This window comes from Martes martes (genome assembly GCF_963455335.1).
Source record: "Martes martes genome assembly, chromosome: 15".
NCBI classification, from domain to species: domain Eukaryota; kingdom Metazoa; phylum Chordata; class Mammalia; order Carnivora; family Mustelidae; genus Martes; species Martes martes.
The window spans coordinates 60,685,528-60,708,324 of NC_137903.1; the positions used below are offsets into that span (position 1 = coordinate 60,685,528).

The following is a 22,797-nucleotide window of genomic DNA, read 5'->3' on the forward strand; positions in this document are numbered from 1 at the left end:
AACGAGAACAAGGAGGGGCGCCTGGGTGGCTCAGTGGGTTAAGCGTCTGCCTCCGGCTCAGGTCATGATCTCAGGGTCCTGGGATTGAGCCCCACATTGGGCTCTCTGCTCAGCAGGGAGCCTACTTCTCCCTCTCTCTCTGCCTCTCTGCCTACTTGTGAGCTCTCTCTCTCTGTCAAATAAATAAAATCTTTATTAAAAAAAAAGAACAAGAACAAGGCAAGCATGTCCCTTCTCATCACTCCTATTCATAACACTAAAAATCCTAGCTAATGCAACGGATATGAAAAAGAAATAAAAACCATATATACTGGAAAGGAAGAAATAATCTTTTAAAAAGATATCTGGTTTTGTTTAAAGTTGACATGACTCTCTACAAAGAAGATCTCAAAGAATCAAAAACCAGCTAGAATAAGTGATTCTGGTCAAAGTTGCAGATTACAAGATTAATATACAGAAGTTGATTATTTTCTTATATATTAGCAATAAATAATTGGAATTTGAACTAAGAGCACATTACCAGTTACATTAACACTAAAAACATGAAATACTGAGGCATAAATCTCACAAAATGTGTACTAGATCTATATGAGAAAAGCTGCAAAACTTTGAAAAATAAAGGAATGCCTAAAAAAATGGATAGACAAAAAAAAAAAAATGGATAGATAGTCCATGTACATGCATAGGAAGACCCAGTTTTGTCGACATGCCAATTCCCAACCTGCTCTATAGATTCAACAAAATCCCAATCAAAATCCCAGTATGTTATTTTGTGGAAATTTACCAATTTTAATTCATATAAAGGGGCAAAAGACCCAAATAGCTAATACCATAGTGAGGAGAACAGTATCAGAAGATTGACCCTACTCAACTTCAAGACTTACTATAAATCAAGACAGTATGTTATGCAAAAGAACAGACCAGCAGATCAGTGGCACAGAAAAGTGAGCCCCAAAGTAGATTCAAACAAATACAGCCAACTGATCTTTATAAAGAAGCAAAGGCAATCCAATGGAAACAATCTTTTCAACAAATGGTGCTGCAACAACTGGATATCCACATGCAGGGAAAAAAAAAAAGAGAAAGGAAAAAAAAATCTAAACAATGATCTTACACCTTACACAAAAATTAACTCATAATGGAGCATAGATCTAAATGTAAAACACAAAGTTACGGAAGAACGGGAAAACACTGATCACCTTGGGTTCAGCACTGATTTTTAGATAGAATACCAAAAGCAAAATCTATGAAAGAAAAAATTGGTAAGTCGGATGTTACTGAAATCAAAACCTTCTCTACAAAAGGCACTGTTAAGAGAATCAAAGGCTAGCCACACACTAGGAGGGAAAAATTGCAAAAGACATAGCTGATAAATGACTGGCATCCAAAATATATAAGGAACTCTAAGAACTCAATAATAAGAAAATAAACAACTCAATTTAAAAAAAGAAAGTATATAAATGGAAAATAAGTACAGGAAAATAATGTCCAATATTATATGTTATCAGGGAATTTACATTAAAACACACCTTTAGTACATTACTAATGACACCAAATGCTGGCAAGGATGTGGAGCACCAAGAACTCTCATTCACCGCTGGTGAAAAAGCAAAATGGTACTTTGGAAGACAGTCTGACAGCTTCTTACAAAACTAAAAATACTCTTATCATGTGACCCAGCAACTGAGCTTCTTGGTATTTACTCAAATGAGTTAAAAATTTATATCCACAAAAACCTGCACATGAATATTTATAGCAGTGTTGTTCATAGTTGCCAAAACTTGGAAGCAAGCAAGATGTCCTTCAAAGGATGAATGGATAAACAAACTATGTTATATCCATACAATAGAATTTTATCCAGTGATTAAAAAAAGGCTATTAAGCCATAAAAAGACATGACGGAAACTTCAATGCCTATTACGAAGTCAGCGAAGCCAGTTTGAAAAGGCTACACACTATGTGATTCCAACTACACGACAATCTGAAAAAGCAAAACTGTGGAGACAGTAAAGAGATCAGTGGTCGCCAGGATTTGGATGAGGAAATGGAGCACAGATTGATCTCTACGGCAGCGGAACTATTCTCTTTGCCACTGTAATGATGGATACACATCACACATTTTTCAAAAGCTACAGAATGTACAAAGAGTGAGCACTAATGTAAATGTAGAATTTAGCAAATAATAATGTAGTAATATTGGCTCATCAACTGAAATGAACATACCACATTGATACACACTGTTAATAATAGCAAGAACTGCTGAGGAGGTATGAAGGGGAAGTACATGGGAACTCAAGGTGCTTTCTACTCAATGTTTCTGTAAACCTAAAACTGATCTAAAAAATAAAGTCTATTAATTTAAAAAAACTAATAAGATATCCCTACCAAACATTTAAAGAAGAGTTAATACCTACGAAATATTCTCGAAAAATGGAAAAGGAAGGAAAACTTCCAAATTCACTCTATAAGGCCAGCATTACCCTGATGCCAAAACCAGATAAAGACACCACCAGAAAAGAGAACTATAGGCCAATATCCCTGATAAACAGATGCAAAAATTCTCAATAATATACTTCCAAACTGAATCCAAAAATACATTGAAAAAATCATTCACCACAACAAAGTGGAATTTATTCCAGGTTTGCAAGGGTGGTTCAAATTTGCAAATCAGTCAACATGATATACCACATTAATATAAGAAAGGATAAGAACCATATGATCATTTCAATAGACATGGAAAAAGCATTTGACAAAGTACAACATCTATTCATGACAAAAACACTCAACAAAGTAGGTTATGACTCAACGTAATAAAGGCCATATATCAAAAACCCACAGCTAGGGGCGCCTGGGTGGCTCAGTGGGTTAAAGCCTCTGCCTTCGGCTCAGGTCATGATCCCAGGGTCCTGGGATCAAGCCCCACATCGGGCTCTCTGCTCAGCAGGGAGCCCGCTTCCTCCTCTCTCTCTGCCTGCCTCTCTGCCTACTTGTGACCTCTGTCTGTCAAATAAATAAATAAAATCTTTAAAAACAAACAACAACGACAACAACAAAAAACAAAAAAAAAACCCCACAGCTAATATCGTCAAGGGGGAAAAACTGAGACCTTTTCCTCTACGGTCCAGAACAAGACAGGAATGTCCAATTTTGCCACTTCTGCAACATACTACTAGAAGTGCTAGCCACAGCAATCAGACAATAAAAAGAAATAAAGAACATCCCAATTGGCAAGGAAGAAGTAAAATTTTCACTATTTGCAGATGACATGATACTCCATATGGAAAACCTGACCAAAAAACTGCTAGAACTTATACACGAATTCAGTAAGGTCACAGGATACAAAATCAACATACAGAAATCTGTTACATTTCTATACACCAATAATGAAGCAGCAGAAAGAGAAATTAATGAATCTATCCCATTTACAATTGCACCAAAAACAGTAAGATACCAGGACTAAACCTAATGAAAGAGGTGAAAAACCTGTACTCTGAAAACTATAAAACACTGATGAGAGAAACTGAAGGTGACACAAAGAAATGGAAAGACATTTCATGCCCATGGATTAGAAGAATATTGTCAAAATGTCTATGCTATCCAAAGCAATCTACACATTTAATGCAATCCCTATCAAAATACCAACAGCACTTTTCACAGAGCTAGAACAAATAATCCTATAATTTGTATGGAACCATAAAAGACCCCGAATAGCCAAAACATCCTCGAAAAAGAAAAGCAAGCCAGAGGCATTAAAATTCCAGACTTCATGTTATATTAGAAAGCCGTAGTGCTCAAAATGGTATGATACTAGCACAAAAATAGACACATAGATCACTAGAACAGAACAGAAAACCCAGAATTGAATCCACAAGTATATGGTCAATTAATCTTAAAGCAGGAAAGAAGATACAATGGGAAAAAGACAGTCTCCTCAACAAATGGTGTTGGGAAAACTGGAGAGCGACATGCAAAAGAATGGAACTGGACCACTTTCGTACACCAAACACAAAAATAAATTCAAAAGGGATTAACCAAATGTGAGGCCTGAAACCATAAAATTCCTAGAGGAGAACACAGGCAGTAATCTCTTTCACATCAGCTGTAGCAAATTCTATCTAATATGTTTTTCGAGGCAAGAGAAACAAAAGCAAAAATAAACTGCTGGGATGACATCAAAATAAAAAGCTTCTGCACAGTGAGAGAAACAATCAATAGAACTAATATGGAATGGGAGAAGATATTTGCAAATGACATATCTGATAAAGGGTTAGTATCCAAAATATATGAAGAACTTAAAAAACTCCTATACTCAAAAAACAAATAATCCAGGGGCACCTGGGTGGCTCAGTCAGTTAAGCATCTGCCTTTGGCTCAGGTCATGATCCCAGGGCCCTGGGATCGAGCCCTGGATTGGGCCCCTGGCTCAGGTTTCCTCTTCCCTGCCCCCTCCTCTGAATTCATGCTCTTTCTCTCTCAAATAAATAAAATCTTTAAGAAAACAACAAATAATAATCCAATTAAAAATGGGCAGAACACACAAATAGCCATTTTTCTAAAGAACACATACAGATGGCCAACAGACACATGAAAAGATGCTCAACATCACTGATCATCAGGGAAATACACATCAAATCTACAATACAAAACTATAATGAGCTATCACCTCATACCTGTCAGAATGGCTAAAATCAGCAACCCAAAATACAACAGGTTTTGACAAGGATGTGGAGAAAAGGGAACCCTCTTGCACTGTTGGTGGGAATGTTAACTGGTGCAGCCACTCTAGAAATCAGAATGGAGTTCCTCAAAAAGTTAAAAATAGAACTACCCTACCATCCAGCAATTGCACCTGTAAGTATTTGCCCAAAGAATACAAAAATACTAATAAAGGGATATATGCACTCCAATGTTTATAGCAACATTATCTATAATAGCCAAATTCTGGAAAGAGCCCAGATGTCCATCAACTGATGAATGGGTAAAGAAGTGGTATGGGGGCACCTGGGTGGCTCAGTGGGTTAAAGTCTCTGCCTTCGGCTCAGGTCATGATCTCAGGGTCCTGGGATCGAGCATCGAATCGGGCTCTCTGCTCAGCAGAGAGCCTGCTTCCCCCTCTGCCTCTGCCTGCCACTCTGCCTACTTGTGATCTCTCTCTCTCTCTGTCAAATAAATAAAAATAAAAATCTTAAAAAAAAGAAGAAGAAGAAGAAGTGGTATATACACACACACACATATATGTGTGTGTGTGTGTGTGTGTGTGTGTGTGTATATATAAAATGGAATATTACTCTGCCATAAAAGAGAATGAAATCTTGTCATTTGCAAAGACAGACAGATGTCGCTACACAGTAGTGTGCTAAGGGAAGTAATCAGGCAGAGAAAGACAAGTACCGTATGAGTTCATGCATATGTAGAATTTAAGAAACAAAACAAATGAGCAAAGGGAAAAAGAGAGAGAGAGAGGCAAACCAAGAAACAGACTCTTAACTCTAGAGAATAAACTGATGGTCACCAGAAGGGAGATGGGTGGGAGGATGGGTGAAAAAGGTGATGGGGATTACAGAGGATACCTGTATGTTGTATGGAAGTGTTGAGTCACTATATTGTACACCTGAAACTAACACACTGTATTTTAACGAACTGGAATTAAAATAAAAACTTAGGGGTGGCTTGCTGGGTCAGTTGGAATAGCATGTGACTCTTGATCTCCAGGTTGTGAGTTTAAACCCCACATGTGGCATGGAGTTTACATAAAATTAAATTAAATTAAATTAAATGAGGGATGCCTCAGTGGTTTAGGAGGTTAAATGTCTGCCTTCAGCTCAGGTCATGATCTCAGGGTCCTGGGATTGAGCCCCGCATCAGGTTCTCTGCTCAGCAGGGAGCCTGCTTCCTCCCCTCTCTCTCTCTGCCTGCCTCTCTGCCTACTTGTGATCTGTCTGTCAAACAAATAAAATCTTTTAAAAAAATAAAAAATTAATAAGCTATTTCTAAGCCCTTAAATGTTACTTTTATTCCATTATTCCCTTGTTAAAATGTATCAAATATATATTCTACTTTTCAAGGTTCTTATACTCTTCCATTTTCGTAGTTCAGCATCATTTTAATAATTTCTTTTTTTTTAAGATTTTATTTATTTGACAGAGAGGAGAGAAACAGAGAGAGCATAAGCAGGGGGATCAGCAGGAAGAGAGGGAGAACCAGGCTCCCCACTGAGCAAGGAGCTTGATACAGAACTTAATCCCAGGACCCTGGGATCATGACCTGAGCAGAAGGCAGATGCTTAACCACTGAGCCACCCAGGAGCCCTTAATAATTTCTAACAGACATCCTCTACTGCAGGAATTTAGAATAGATGCCTTGTGGCTCCCATAGATAAAACGTATTCATCCTGAATATGTCCTTTCAGTGTGGCTGTTTTCTCTATGAACTCCCTCATCCTCCTGCTGATCTAAGCAATCCCACTCCTTTAAGATTTTCCTCTCCCAGAAAAACATCCCCCCAAACTCCAATTTTTAGTACTTTCTATTCTTACTATAATTTTAGTTAATACTACAGAACGGAGACTACCTTATACTCTACAGTGTTGCTGTGGTGCTCATAGGCATTAGTACTCTCTTCCCAACCAGATGGTAAGTTTATTTTTTAAGAAGATGTTACTTATTTATTTGTCAGAGAGAGAGCGAGCACAAGCAGGGGGAGTGGCAAGCAGAGGGAGAAGCAGGGTCCCTGCTGAGTGAGAAGCCTGATGTGGGACTCAATCCCAGCACCCTGGGATTATCACCTGAGCTGAAGGCAGTCACTCAACCAACTGAGCCACCCAGGCATCCCACGACTAGATGGCAGGTTTATTACAATCTATATTGTGGTAGAATCTGCTACCCCAAAATATGACACTTTTGAGCTAAAAGCACTTAAAAACCAGCAGATACAAAAAAAGTGACCTTCTATTTCTTCCTGGATGTGGGAGATATAACTTGCACGTGAATGCTGTCCTCTGCATAGGAGGAGGAAAGAAAACATTCTTATCACCAGAGATAGGGAGTGGAGGCTGAGAGGAATCTGTACAAACAGACCTCACTAAAATAACTCATCCCTCCTTTAGCCTCCCCATATATCTTAGTTGTGTTTCCACACTGCCTCTCTTTGCTCAACACAGTGTAAGAGCATTTCAGTCTTGCCATTTCCTTATGAGAGTTCCCGTGTCACATAGAACTTGTATTAAAACAATCCCATTTACAATGCACCAAAAGGAATAAAATACCTAGCAATAAACCTAACCACAGATGTGGAAGGCCTGTAGTGTGAAAACTACAGAACACTGATGAAAGAAACTGAAAGAGATACAAAGAAATGGTAAGCTATCTCATGCCTATGGATTGGAAGAATAAATATTAAAACGTCCATACTACCAAGGCAATCTGCAGATTCCATGCACTTTCTACCCAAGTACTAACAGCATTTTCCACAGAACTAGAATAAATAAACCTAATATTTGTATGGAACCAAAACAGATCCTAAATAGTCAAAGTAATCTTAAGAAAGAAGAAAAAAGTGGAGGTATCACAATCCCAGATTCTAAGATATACTACATAGCTATAGTAATCAAAACAGTATGGTACTGACCCCAAAACAGACACAGATCTGTGGAACAGAATAGAGAGCCCAGAGTAAACCCACCTCTAATGGTCAGTTAATCTATGACAAAGGAGGCAAGAATATCCAATTGGGAAAAGACAGTCTTTTCAATAAAAAATGGTGTTGGGAAAACTGGACAGCAACATGTGAAAGAATGAAACTGGACCACTTTCTCACACCGTACACAAAAATACACACCAGATGGATTAAACACCTAAATGTGAGACCATAAAACTTCTAAAAGAAAAAAACATAGGCAGAAATCTCTTGGCTCAGCAACATGTTTATGGATATGTCTCCTCAAACAAGGGCAACCAAAATAAAAAGCTTTTGCACAGCAAAGGAAGTCACCAACAAAACAAAAAGGCAACCTCCTAACTGGGAGAAGAGATTTGCAAATAATATACCTGGTAAGGGGTTAATACCCAGAGTATATACAGAACTTGCACTATTCAACACCGAAAGAAAAGTAAATAATCGGATCTAAAAATAGGCAGAGGACCAGAATAGACATTTTTCCAAAGACATACACATGGCCAACAGACATATGGAATGGTGCTCAATATCACTCATCATCAGGGGAAAAAAAAAATCGAAACTACAATGTGGTATCACCTCACACCAGTCAGAATGGCTAGTATCAAAAAGACAAGAATTAACAAGTATTGATGAGGATGTGGCAAAAGGCAATCCTCGTGCACTGTTGGTGGGAATATAAATTGGTACAGCCAGTGCGGAAAACAGTATGGAGGATCCTCAAAAAAATTAAAAACAGAAATACCATAAGGTCCAGTAATTTCGTTACTGGGTATTTACCCCAATGCTGACACAAATCCAAGAAGATCCATGCACCTCTCTGTTTACTGCAGCAGTATTTACAGTCGCCGAGATATGGAAACAACCAAATACGCATTGATTGATGAATGGATAAAGATGTGGGATGTGTGTGTGTGTGTGTGTGTGTGTGTGTGTACATATATACATGTATACATGGAATAGAGTATTACGCAGCCATAAAAAAGAATGACATCTTGGGGTGCCTGGGTGGCTCAGTGGGTTAAAGCCTCTGCCTTCAGCTCGGGTCATGATCTCAGGGTCCTGGGTCTCTGCTCAGCGGGGAGCCTGCTTTCCCCCGCCCCGCTCCCTGCCTGCCTCTCCACCTACTTGTGATCTCTGTCTGTCAAATAAGTAAATAAAATAAAATATGAATAAAATCTATATTTTACATTATCAAAACATGAGACACAGTTATGGGCCACTGGGAAATGAAGCCATCAGAAATGGCAAGGTCAGGAGTATCATTCCCCAGCCTGAGAAGCCCCTGTAACATATGAGTCTTTTCAAACATGTGAACATGCAACTGTCAATGTATTGCAATACACGTGAAGACTAGGAATAGCACATTTTCATATAAGGTATCATTAATAGAAACTTTAATTTAGTTACAGTTAAATTCTTAATGAGAAGCTTACCTTGCAGAACTTGACTTCTGCCTCTAAATGATGAATGTATTGAGACTGGTCATTGACGATAGGAACGAGATTGTATACAGTAGGCATATTGGCTTCCTCGTACTCTGATGACCTCTAAGGCAAAAAAACCCAAAAAACAAAAACAACCCCCCCCAAAAAATTAAGCATGTTTGGATTTAGCCAAGAATCAGGTAATACCACCATACCACGTCTATACTCAATTTAGTACTGATGTCACATAAACATAGGGGAGATCACATTGTGGCCAGTAGTATTTATGTCTCTAGCCTATAAATTCCACAGATAGATAAAATAGATAAGATTCAGGTGTGAATATCTTTTTTTTAAAGATGGAAAGTGAGAGTGGTCATAAAAACTTTGTGGCAAATGGAAAAATGCTGGGGTAGTCTCATTGGCTTGGGATGAACTGCCTATCAGAGCCATCTGGAAATGTGACACCCCATTCAGCAATGGGGAGATAAATGGACAACTCTCTTCAAGAAACCGCCATATGAGAGCACTACAAGCCAAAATGGCAGACCAGCGGCCTGCTGAAGGGTTTCTTTAGACAAGGGTTTGCTGCCAGGTGTGTCCACCAAGTAAAATTCAATCTACAAAGGAGGACATTAGCAAAGCATGGTTTTTGATTTTTGGCTCTAGTACTCAAGGCAATTTGAGACTATGCTGGTCTGGAGCATGGAGCCGCCAAGCCTAGGGTACACAGGCAGGACCCTCAAGAAACTGACAGCTACCCTGGACCAGGCGTCCAGCAAACAGACCCCAGAAAAAGTGTTAATTCTCTGTACCTCTACGGTACTCCTGCATTGACTTTAATGTATATCCCACTTTTTCCTCAAATGATAACGGGGTTTCTAGAATCATTTATCATTCTGTGATATTTTTTAAGGAAAAAAGGAAACCAGGAAGGGAGAATGAGTGTCAAGTGAAATGAACCCAGAGAAATCTCGAGATGAGACACCTGATCCTTATTTCTCAGGCTGTTAGAAATTCCTAACAAAGGACCAGTTCTTGTGGCAGAATAATTAAGTGGAGTTTTGCTTCTTGGCATATTTAAGAAGTTTAAAAACCAAAGTTACCTTAATTAAATGGATTATCTCTGGTGAATAGAAAGCAATTAATGATAATAATTTTATGTTAATAGAAATGGGTCTAGAACATAGAAAAATAAGAATCAAATATTACTGTGGGTATAAAAACTAAAAAAGACCCAAGCTAATACTGAGTGGAAAATGAAATCACCTGTACATATTTTGAAGGGTTTATTAGAGTCTGGACAGCCACATTTCAAAATCACAAGTCATAATATGTGGCTGTATTTTCCATCTCAACAGTGCCTCCGTTGCACCGTCAACAGAGCCGCGTGTTTCTAGTAGGTCGTATGGCTATGAGAGTGCACACAAGCGGTGCCTGGGTGACTCAGTCAGCCGGGCGTCTGACTCTTGGTTTCGGCTCAGGTCATGATATCAGGGTTGTGAGATCAAGCCCCAAGTTGGGTTCTACGCTGAACACAGAGCTTGCTTCAGCTTCTTTCCCCCGTCCCTCTCCGTCCCCCTCAGCACCTCCCCCTGCTCACACGCTAGTGCTCTTTCTCTCTCTCAAATAAATAAAATCTTACAAAAAAGAAGAAAGTGTCTGTAAAGTGTTTCTAAACCATCAAACACTGGTTATTGTCATTATGGCTCGTAATCATTCCATATGGGCTATACACATTCAGAGTCTAAGTCGCATCCTTCCACACAGCTCCATATAAACGGATCCGGGGATTTGTAAAGTATATACGGAATCAGTGATGCTCTCGATAAGCCTCCTCCTGCTACCCAGATTCAACCAGCTCCAGATTACCGCTGCTCGGCTGTAACTTTAAAATGCTAATGACTGTGCCTGAGCATTCAGCAGATGCAGTAACTTCGTCTACCAGACTTCCCAGTGCTCTACCCACTGTGTGCTTAAGAGCATTCTAGAAGCCAGGTCTCACCAGGAATGCATTCACTGAATGGTGCAACACTGCATTAAAATTATAGTTGATAGCCATAAATATTGAATATGGGTATGTAGTACGTATCTCCAAAGTGGGAATTAAGCACGAACGTATGTGTCAGGCTGGAGTGAAGTGTTAATATGGGGGTATGGTTATGACATTTCAGCTGTGAGTAAAGTGTTATGTCTCCATGGTTTCTACAATGCAGCCTTGTTATCCAAGTGTCGCACACATTTCAATGCATTACGTTGAAAATGCTTTATGCATTACGTTGAAAATGCAAGGTAGTTATAGCTACTTTGATGTATTAGATTTGTGTCAGACTGCATAGGTTTCTAAAGAATTTTAAGTATATACTCTTATTATTACAGAAACACTGTGAGGCATAATATCTTTCTAGAAAGTAATAGGCCCAGATAGACCTAAGGCCTAGGCCATTATTTTGACCATTTATACCCGACCAAATCCTTCCCTCATACCTATCTCTCCCTCACATCTATATCAGGCGTTAGCATACCACATTGCTGCAATCAGGAATAATTCACTCTGTCGAAGCAATAGCAATAAAAAAAAACTTCAGAAAAAAATACACTATAGCTTCTCATATTGTGCAATCTTATAACCATGTATTTTAAAATGCAGAATAAGATTATATACTTTGGCTTTGACACTCAAAATATATATTACAAAGGACAGTTAGCAATATAATTAAGTAAATTCTAAAAATGATAGGATATTGCTATGACCCCATAAAAAAGAAACAGCTACTCTTTTCCATAGACCGTTCCTTTTTGTTGTTGTTGTTAACAATTGTAAAGTAAATTGCCCAGACTTTTCCCTCACAATAAATTTAAAATTCAGGATTCCCTCTGCCATGGAAGTCTCTATTCTTCAGCCAAAATAATCAGAGAGGAGATCATTTCTTTTTTTTTTTTTTTAAGATTTTATTTATGGGACCCCTGGGTGGCTCAGTTGGTTAAGCACCTGCCTTCGGCTCGGGTCATGATCCCAGTGTCCTGGGATCGAGTCCCGCATCGGGCTCCTTGCTCGGCAGGGAGCCTGCTTCTCCCTCTGCCTCTGCCTACCACTCTGTCTGCCTGTGCTCACTCTCTCTCTCTAACAAATAAATAAATTAAAAAAAAAAAGATTTTATTTATTTATTTGACAGAGATCACAAGAAGGCAGAGAGGCAGGCAGAGAGAGAGAGGGGGAAGCAGGCTCCCCGCCGAGCAGAGAGCCCGATGCGGGGCTCGATCCCAAGACCCTGAGATCATGACCTGAGCCGAAGGCAGAGGCTTTAACCCACTGAGCCACCAGGTGCCCCGAGGAGATCATTTCTTTTAATACTTTATGCTATCAGAATGTCCTGCCCAGAATTCTACTAAAACAATACTGTAGAGTTAAAACATACTTAGAGGGGCACCTGGGTGGTTCAGTCGGTTAAGCGTCTCTTGATTTTGACTCAGGTTATGATCTCAGGGTTGTGAGATCAGGTCCCCTGTCAGGCTCTGCTGAGCGTGGGGTCTGCTTGAGATTCTCTCTCTTTCTCCCTTTCTCCTTCCCCCCATTCAAGCTTTTTCCCTCTAAATAAATAAAGAAATAAAATCTTAAAGAGAAAAATAGGAAGACAATGCTCTTGTCAGGTTGCAAATGTGGATACGCACCAGAGGGGACGCATTTCGTCTTCTCGATGGAGACACCTCACTTTCCTTAGTTGCCTGTTGGCGCAACAGAGCTTTGAGCTGATTGACTGTGGAGAGAACACAATGGGTTTCATTAGCCTTCCCTCGGATCCAGGGCTTATTGCCACCCATCCACGCTTCTATCCATCTAACAAACATAGTGCAAACATCTTTTATGCATCAACAACTGCGCAATGGATGGGAGATCCAAAGGCAAACATGAGAAAATCACTACCACTTGAAAGCTAAGTCCACTGAGCAAGAGCGAGCCACTGACAGATAAAAAAAACTGGGTAATAAGTTCCCATGTAGATCTGTAGCTATACACAGTGCTAGAAGAAGAGGAAGCACCTAACCATGGCTGCTTTTACAGGGGAGTTAACTCTGCAAAGGATGAGCAGAAGATTAGGAAGCAGGAAAGGTTGAGAAAAATCCCATTTCGAAGGGATGGCGGAAGCAGGGCCAGTGGGCTGCTGTGGCCAGAACGTGGCTTGCAACATGGATGGTGGGGAGCAGGACAGAAATATGAACATGCAGAGGTAGCTTGGAGCCATCTTCAGAAAATATTGCTATGACATTTAAAGGGTTGTGCACTTCAGCCTACAGGCACCATGAAGTCAAAGGGAAAATATTCAGCAAGGGAACTGCACCAGCTAACCTGTGTTTCAGGAAGAAAATCACACCCGCAGAGTGGAAGATGGCCTGGAGCCCTTACTCTATGGAGGAGCTTAAGATAGTCACCCTGCGCCACTGAGACTAGGACTGATGTCCGTTCACACTCACCGGCATGGCTGTACTGCAGCTCCTGCCAGGCTGCCCCAGGGTCCTCACTTTCCACGCCGGTGCCACACGGGGCGTCCGGTGCGCCTTCTCCAGCACCACCGTCGCCTTCCCTCAGGGCACTCTGCAGCTGGTGAATGCTTCTATTCGCACGCTCTGCAATGACAACATGATGCAAATCAGCGGCCAGGACGTCTGGACGGCCGCATGTACACTTACTCCAAAAGCCAGTTTCAAAAGGAGAAGTCATCGTGTCTCAGACTTTCTGGGAAAAAGCAGTTTTTTTCCCAGTCTGGCCTAGTTCTGATGAAGACCAGAAGAGCTAAATGAAATGCTTACAGTGTCCTCCTCCGTTGTGTAGTCCCTCCAGTGTCCTGCGGGCTGACTACACATCTATAGTGACTCTTGGTCAGTGGACCTCACCACCCGCAGGACCAAAGCTCCAACTCACTAGCACATACTTAACCCTACAGCCTAACACGAAGTTTCTTAGGGTATATTATACTATAGCAGTTCATGTCTCCAAATAGCACCCCCCCCCCAAAACCAGGACTCTACCCTTGTCCCCTCCCAAGTTGAAACTAAGTTGGTAACTTGTACTCACCAACAGAATGCAGAAGTTACACCATGCCAGACCAGGCTTCATTTTTTTTTTTTTTTAAGATTTGTTTATTTATTTGAGAGAGACAGAGAGCATGCATGTGCTAGGAAGCGCCCACTGTGCACATGTTGGGGGGGGTGCTGCGGGGGAGGGAGAGGACAAGCAGACTTCCCACTGAGTGTGGAGCCCACTCGGGGCTCAATCCCATGACCCTGAGATCATGACCTGAGGAAACCAAGAATAGAGACCTTAACTGACTGAGCCACCCAGGCGCCCCAGATTTCATTTTTTAAATGTCTGGTAGCTTCTGCTTCCTCCCTGCTGGAATGCTTGTTTTTATGATCCCTAAGCCACTAAGTAGAAAGCTTGCCTACCCTGCTGGAGAGATTGTGGCCGGGCCATGTGGCAAGGAAAGGCCCTGAGACCACATGAGGAAGGACAGAAGCCCAGCCCCATTGACAGCCAGGGGAGCCTCCAGATGACTCCAGTGCCCGAGGCCGTCTCATTGCAATGGCATGAAAGAGACAGGAAAAACTGTCCAGCTGCGTCCAGTCAACCCAAATGCCTTTAGTTGTTGCTGTCAGACACCAGGCTTTACAGTGGTTCGTTATGCAGCAATAAAGACCTGAAATAATCATCCAGTGAAACACCCAAAAATGTTTTCAGCAAAGGATCCAAGTCTTATATTAAAAACAGAATTATACTAATGACGCCAGTGATGGCATTAGGAGAATCTATGCTACGTTATGGATATTTTCACATGTCTAACAACCAGAGAACCAGGCAATCAACTGGTAATTTCATTAATTAAGGTCCATTTATTTTTTCCATTTAAACTTGTTTTTTTCTGCTCATCTCTTAGGATTTAATTCACTGGTTCCAATTTAGAAAACATTAACTACAACAAAAACTGTTCCTTTCACATTAGAGCTGGAACCCAGATTTCAGTCACCCTGTTCAAATTTTGACATCTGTATTTGAAAGTTATTTTTTAATCCACTCATTAATTTACCAAGCATCTACATATATTTAAGATGGAAATGTATGGTCAGAAAATGACGAATTCCCGTGCAAATTCATCTACATCTATTATCTATTCATTTTTTTAAAAAGATTTTATATATTTGTGAGAGGGAGAGAGAGACAGACTGCATGAGCAGTGGGAGGGGCAGAGGGAGAAGCAGACTCCCTGCTTGGCAGAGAGCCCCATACAGGGCTAGATCCAGGACCCTGGGATCACAATCTGAGCTGAAGGCAGACAACCGACTGAGCCACCCAGGGGCCCCTATTTCTTTTTCTTTTAAAGGTTTTATTTATATATTGGAGAGAGTGAGAAAGCGGGCACATGCAGCGCACCACACACACGAGTGGGGCGGGGTGGGGGGCAGAGGAGAGGGAGAAGCAGACTCCCTGTGGAGCAGGGAGCCTGACACAGACCCTGAGATCATGACCTGAGCTGAAGGCAGATACTTAAGCGACTGAGCCACTCAGGTGCCCTATCATCTATTACAAATGAACTCCATTGAAACAATCCTTAAGATCTTTGAGGGAAGGAGATGGTACTTTCCCTGAGAAGGTCCTAAGAAGGAACAACTCTTAAAGATTTTTATTTATTTATTTGACAGAGATCACAAGTAGACAGAGAAGCAGGCAGAGAGAGAGGAAGGGAAGCAGGCTCCCTGCTGAGCAGAGAGCCCAATGCGGGGCTCGATCCCAGGACCCTGAGATCATGACCTGAGCTGAAGGCAGAGGCTTTAACCCACTGAGCCACCCAGGCGCCCCAGAAGGAACAATTCTTAACAATGATGGCCAGTGACGTTCTTGTTCTTCTTTGACAGTTTAGGTCTATTTCTTCTTGTGTCCTCAGGAGAAAAGCTCCTCATCTTTGCTACCTACATGGGAACCCTAAGAGATCTACAAAACAACTATCTTTTCATTACCAGTCATGGAAGAAAATATATTTACAAACATATATTCTACAGGACCTTGAGAAACAGATTTTATTTTATCCAAGCTCGTTAATTTCAAAGTTTAGAACAAAAAAAGTAACTGTAACTCAGTTAAAAAATACACACACACACACACACACACAAAACTCTGTATTATAAAATATCTGACATAGGTTCTTCACTTAGAATAACTCATTTTATTTCCTAATTAAACTAAAGAAAATAAGCCCTTCAGGTCAGGGGTTCAACAATGAAATTTTATTACTAACTACACAAGAGACTCAGTGAATTTACCACTACATCTCTCCACACACAAATCCTGTTTTCACACAGACATTTGTCTGACAGACCTTTGGTGCTGAATACTAATCAAGCCTAGCCTCCTCTTACTCATCATGAGTTTTGCTTTTGGGGGTGGTTTGGGGTTTTTTGTTTTTTTTTTTTACTCATCATGAGTTTAAGAAAAACCCAGATAAGACACATTTCTGGTTTTAGCAAAATAAGAAGTAGCAGTTTTCCAACAATTTAGTATTTTCTAAAGAGATTTATTAATGGAAAAGGAAAATCAAAGTGTTACATGGTAAGCAATTTAGTTCCCAGAGCTTTAGACTTACATGCGTAAATCTATGAATAAAGCACTTACCTTTATTACATCCATTAGAAAGGAAACAGAGGGACTGACTAATATTAAAAGTGTGCCCTGTGGAGCTATGAAATGATTTCTTCTAAGATAAAGGGTAATTATTTATTTATACCTAATATGACTAAAAGCTAAAAAGCTGTATTAGGAAAAAGAAAGGAAATCCGGAAAAAGTTCACAGTTGAAAAATCTCTATACATAAGAGTTTTTTTTTTAATTTTTTTTAAATTTTATTTATTTATTTGACAGAGAGAGATCACAGGGAGAGAGGCAGGCAGAGAGAGAGAGGGAAGCAGGCTCCCTGCTGAGCGGAGAGCCCCATGCGGGGGATGCGGGGCTCGATCCCAGGACCTTGGGATCACGACCTGAGCCGAAGGCAGAGGCCTCAATCCACTGAGCCACCCAGGCGCCCCCTACATAGAGTTCTTTTATGAGATTACAATGTTGGCGAGTTTTGAGCTCATTTAACCCCTTTTCCAATATCCTTCTTTACTCTTTTAGAATTTATGGCAGTCAAAGACTACATGTTAAAATTACATTATGAAAACAGTTATTATATGAAATGGTGAGATACTGAAATCAACAACTATCCCGAGGAAAAGTTATAACCAAGATATGGGGTTTTTTTTGCAGTTACTAGGATCAGAGAGGAAGAGAAGGAATTAGCAAAAACTGTGTCCTAAAACTAAAACTAAAAAGTGAAGTGATATTTTTAAGTCATTTCAATAGTATATTTCAAAATACTCCAAATGCTCTTCAGGTATATACATAGCAACCTAGTTATATGCTGTAACAGACAGAGTTAATCCCGAGGAATAATAATGCTTAGATGGTTCAAAACAGATGAAACCCTACTGCCCTTCAGCTGGAACCACTGCAATTCAAAGTCCTATAGTCCTTACAGAGAACACTAAACCCCACATGCCGTTATCTGCTACAAACCGGATTAGACAGGAGGTTCTCGTTATCATTTCCTATCCCATGTGAGTGGGCAAACTTTTTCTGTCCATAACCAAGAAATGAAAAGAATACTCATTTCCCCTTCTCTCCAGAGAGGACAGTATGAGTATTTCATAATGCATCCTGATTTCTTCTCCCCAGCACCAACCACGGCCTGAAAATAAACTTAATTATCAATATAAACCCAAATATGACCTCTGAGTCCCAAAGCAACACATGAACATAAAAGTAAGTAAGTAGTGGGGTACCTGGGTGGCTCAACGGGTTGAGCCTCTGCCTTTGGCTCGGGTCATGATCTCAGGGTCCTGGGATCGAGCCCCGAATCAGGCTTTCCGCTCAGCAGGGGGTCTGCTTCTCCCTCCCGCTCTGCCTGCCTCTCTGCCTACTTGTGATTTCTCTCTCTGTCAAATAAATAAATAAAATCTTTTAAATAAAAGTAAGTAAGTAGTATTTCTGGAGGTCCACTATTCATACATCAATAGTACAATTAGCACCACAAGTGAGCAAGCTGCTGACTGTTGGTCCATTTCAGTCTGTCTTAACCATTTTCATGGTCCAATCCCACCTACCCATTTTCTCCCCCACGTCACCATCAGGCCTCTCTTCACCAAGGTGTTTTTGAACAAAAGACAAATAACGTCCCGGTTTAGGAAGGCTCATCCCTTATATATAGACCGTGAATTATTCATGTCTCCGTTCTCCATCTGCACAGGGAGATGTGAACAGGAATTACCCTAGTGACCGGGTGGGGGAACCACTCCCCGGGCAGCGCCCAGCTGTCTCTGAGAAACCAAGCAATGAACCAGACCTCCCTAGGCTGAGACTCAAGATGCACCCTGGTTCTTAAAACAAGCTGAGACCAGGGCAAACAAGCAGAAAAATGAAACCACAGCAAGATAAGAGATACATGTGTCTGTCCACACTTGACTGGGCTTCAGCTAGTCAGAAGATTGTTGTCGCCCTTTACTAGGGGACTGACAGCTAGCACAACCAAGATAAAAACAGCCTAATCCAAAGTCAGACAAAGCCAGCCTTGGAAATGACAATTTCAGCAGTGAAAGGGATTAAAAGTAACATGCAGAAATGAAAAAAAATCTAAAAGAAAATTCTATCATAAAAGAAAATTCTATCCTAAAAGAAAAGACTCTAATAGCCAAAAAATGTGCTCAAGGCGTTGGCGCCAGGAGTGAAAGGTGATCTTAAGAATGTCAACATCTTACATGGGTGTCTACATTTGTCAAAACTCACTGAGCTGTATACTTCAGACGTAAATTTAAATTATGCCTCAATAAAGTTGACTTTAAAAAAAAAAAAAAAAAAAGAATGTCAACATCTTAAGAAAGCAGCGGCTGGAAGGCCATTAAGGACGGGCGGATATTGGCAAATCAAGGAGATCAGCTCTATACATTATGAAGGATACACCAGGTATGTTTCCAGCACCAGCTGGGAGGATGTATGCACCTGTCACTTTCCACTAATAAGTAATCCTAGCCAGACTGGCAGAACATAGGTAAAATCACCAGCCAGGACGATCAGTATCCTTAACTGTAATTATTCTCGAGCATGATTCTTGTAGAACAAAGGCAATGAGCAAGGCCTTGCTACTTCTAGATCACGGTTTCTCAACCTAGTACTACTGACATTTGCACCTGATTGTTCTTTATTGTAAGGAGCTGTATTGTGCATGTTTAGTGGCCTCCCTGGCCCCTACCCACTAGATGCCAGTAGAAACCACCGCCCCCCAACCACCAGCAGTTGTGACAACCCAGTGCTCATCATGACAAGTGCCCATCCCCCATCCCGTCTCCCACTATCAACCCTCAGTTTGTTCTCTACCTTTAATTATGGCAACTGCATCAGAGGATAAAAAAAATTTTCTTTTTAAATTTACCCAGAGGATACAAAAATACAGATGTGAAGGGGTACATGCTCCCCGATGTTAGAGGAGCATCATCAACAATGTTCAGAATTGAGGAGACTTGTTACATTACTACATCGTAACTACAGCCACTTCTTTTTTTTTTTTTTTAAAGATTTTATTCATTTATTTGACAGACAGAGGTCACAAGTAGGCAGTGAGGCAGGCACAGAGAGAGAGGGGGGAGGAAGCAGGCTCCCCGCTGAGCAGAGAGCCCGACGTGGGGCTCGATCCCAGGACCCTGAGATCATGACCTGAGCCTAAGGCAGAGGCTTAACCCACTGAGCCACCCAGGTGCCCCCTACAGCCACCTCTTAATGAAAAGCGGGCAGGACAGTGAGCTAGTCAGCCACAGCACACAAGCCATGACCATCACCGCCATGACGGGGCACTACTGATCCAGGTGTTAGGAGAAAGTGTTATACCTGCTGTAATCAAGAACTTGAAATCCACATTTAGCTTCATATTGTTTCAAGGCCTACCACAGGAAACAACAGTTACACTTCAAAGCCATCTTTCAGAGACACCGTAGGTGACTGCGCCTGTAAATATTCTGGTGGGTCTTGATGAAAAACATCCCCGCCCGCCCACCCCCTGCCCATCAAGATTGCTTTGGCCCAGTGCACGAGCCCATTTCAAACTACTTTCTCTACCTCTGGACCGTGTGAGGCGTATTACTAAGTGAAAAGATGGAAAACCTTAGCACACACTGGGGAAGTGATCAGAGCTTATGTCTGTAAACATCTCAGGAGAAAATATAATTACTCTCAGGATCTCAATAACTTGGAATTAACTTAATCCCCTTTTCTGCCCAAGAACATGTGAAAATGCCCTTACAATTTCCTTACGCTGAACCATTTTTTTGGTTCTAAATTATTCCAAGGATGACTATTTATTTATAAAAAAAGTTTTTACTGCCTTTTCTTTTCTGGCTGCTAAGTCCAGGCCTTTGCCTATTTTACCTCATCAGTAGTGGAGAACGAAAAATGGGAATTTACTAACTTTTGTGATGCTGGTGTAAAAAAAATGGTCATAACAGCTAAAACTACTAAGAAAAGCCATTAGAGCAGACAAAACAACAACAACAAAAAGAATGTATGTTACCTAAATTTTATCAGCAAAAAGATAAACTCAGGTGCTTACAAATTTCATTTGCATTACTGATCCTTATTTATTAATAGCCAAACCATTCCGTTTCTTTAATTTTGAGAAGAGAGAGCTGTTTCAATCTGTACCGAAATGCCAAAATAATTTTCTCATTTCATAATGAATGCTTCCAGGGGCTTTATTACATTGCTGCCTGTCTTGGTCACAACGAGGCTGATAGCAAAACAAATAAACAAACACACACTAGCTGTGGAGTGTGTGTGTGCGCACGTGCACGCATGTGTTTATGCATAGATAGCGCACATGGCAAAGAAGAGAAAAACATTCAGGAAACACTCAAGAAAAGCAAAAACAAAAAGAAGAAATACAAGTTTGATGAGTAAAATTGAGAAAAAGGACTTTACTTAAATTGCACACATGTTTTCTTAAGTTTATGAAGGGTCCAGATGACATCACTGCTGGCTGACTCAGTGACCAAAGAATTGGCAAGCGACACAGGCCTCCTAGAGATGGGAGCCTTTCCCTGCCAGGGGGGAAAAAACAGCACTTGGTAAGATCTGGGGAGATATCTCCATCATATATAAGTAAAATTTATCAACATTATCTTTGGTTTTCTCAAACTAGGTCAATTTACAAAGAAATAATCAACCCTCAAATTTTATATATATATATTTTTCCCCCATATTCAAGCTCTCACTTTCTATGGACTTAGTTCCACTCCTTTGTCTCATTTCTATAAGACAGAAACATAACTTTCATCATTCATATGGTCCAGTCACCGTTGGTGGAGGGGATATTAGCGGTGCAGGAGTCTGAGAGAAAGCCCTGCAGGGGGAACCAGGTTCTCAGGTGTATTTTTCTAACCAAATGTGGGAGGAAGAGCAAAGAAAAATAAAGAAATTGGAAGGTTTTTTTTTTTTTTTAAGATTTATTTTATTTATTTGAGAGAGAGAGAGAATGCATGTGTGAGTGGTGGGGAGGGGCACAGGGAGAGAGAGGGAGAGAGAGGACCTCAAGCAGACTCTGCACTGAGCAAGGAGCCCAACACAGGGCTCGATCCCACGCCCCTGAGATCATTACCTGAGCCAAAACCAAGAGTTGGGCACTTAAGTCACTGAGCCATTCAGGTGCCCCCAGAAATTGGAATGTTTTTAAAGAAAGCATAAACTGCCCAGTTTGGCCATAAGCCTCACCACTCCCTAGTGTCTTCCACAGACTCTATCACAGATTTTGTCACCTGCTTGGGTCCTAAGGCAGTAATTCTGTCACCTCCTCTAAACTTTTCCTGTAATTTACAGACAAGGGAACAAGAATCTAAGAAGAGTTTACTGACTTGCCTAAAGTGACACCGATGTTTATCAGTAAAGCTACAGTCAGATTTTAGTGGCCTGACTTCTAGTTCCATAGCCTCCACTGAGTCCACCATACTCTTACGGAAATTCAATCTAGAGCCCAGAACATGATGTTGAAAGCAAAAGAGGAACTAGCATACAAAATGGATGTGGAAAATAATGATGTTATACTTGTCACAGTCTATGTTTGTTTTCTTTACCCTCCCCCCGGCAGCCAAAGGTGGTTAGGAACTAGGTAAACAGGTTAGTCACATAGAGAGTGTTGTTGACACAAATGTACCTACAGCTAACACTGCAGCACTAAGCTAAACACAATTCTGTTATTGAGAATGGGACACTGCTTTTCTAACAGGTTCTCTCCTTTCTATTATATTCCTACATTCAGGGCACAGAACTTAGAACTGCCTGGATTCCCTGTTACATTGGTTTTTCTGACCCTTTCTTGGCTACACGCTAGTTTATTTTACAATGATGTGGTAGATTTAAATGAGAGGAGGGGTATTTGCTACTCTCCCCAGTTCCCAATATAGTTCTCAATCAATCCTTAATGCTAGCTGCCTACATTCGCTGTAAAGAGAATGAGTACCTAACCGTCCTGCGGGAGACCTCCCGAGTCACTTCCACCTCTCGATTCAACTCCGAGATTCCCAGGGTACCTGTTTGCCCCACACTGGAATCTTTCGTCTGCTGTGAAGCAAT

The 22,797-nt window shown here is 40.8% G+C and overlaps 1 protein-coding gene across 4 annotated transcripts in view; it reads right to left on the bottom strand.

Annotated features, from left to right (window-relative positions):
- SDCCAG8 (SHH signaling and ciliogenesis regulator SDCCAG8) overlaps nucleotides 1-22,797 on the bottom strand; it is a 228,077-nt gene that overhangs the window by 201,404 nt on the left and 3,876 nt on the right. For all 4 annotated transcript variants that reach the window (XR_013968053.1, XM_080824934.1, XM_080824935.1 and 1 more), the window contains exons 2-4: nucleotides 13,575-13,727; nucleotides 12,774-12,859; nucleotides 9,111-9,224 (exon numbers count right to left, since the gene is read on the bottom strand). Coding sequence is in view for 3 of the 4 variants with exons in the window: in XM_080824934.1 (XP_080681060.1) it covers nucleotides 9,111-9,224; nucleotides 12,774-12,859; nucleotides 13,575-13,727 (353 nt within the window). In the remaining variant the exon portion in view is untranslated. The remainder of the gene's footprint in view (nucleotides 1-9,110; nucleotides 9,225-12,773; nucleotides 12,860-13,574; nucleotides 13,728-22,797) is intronic.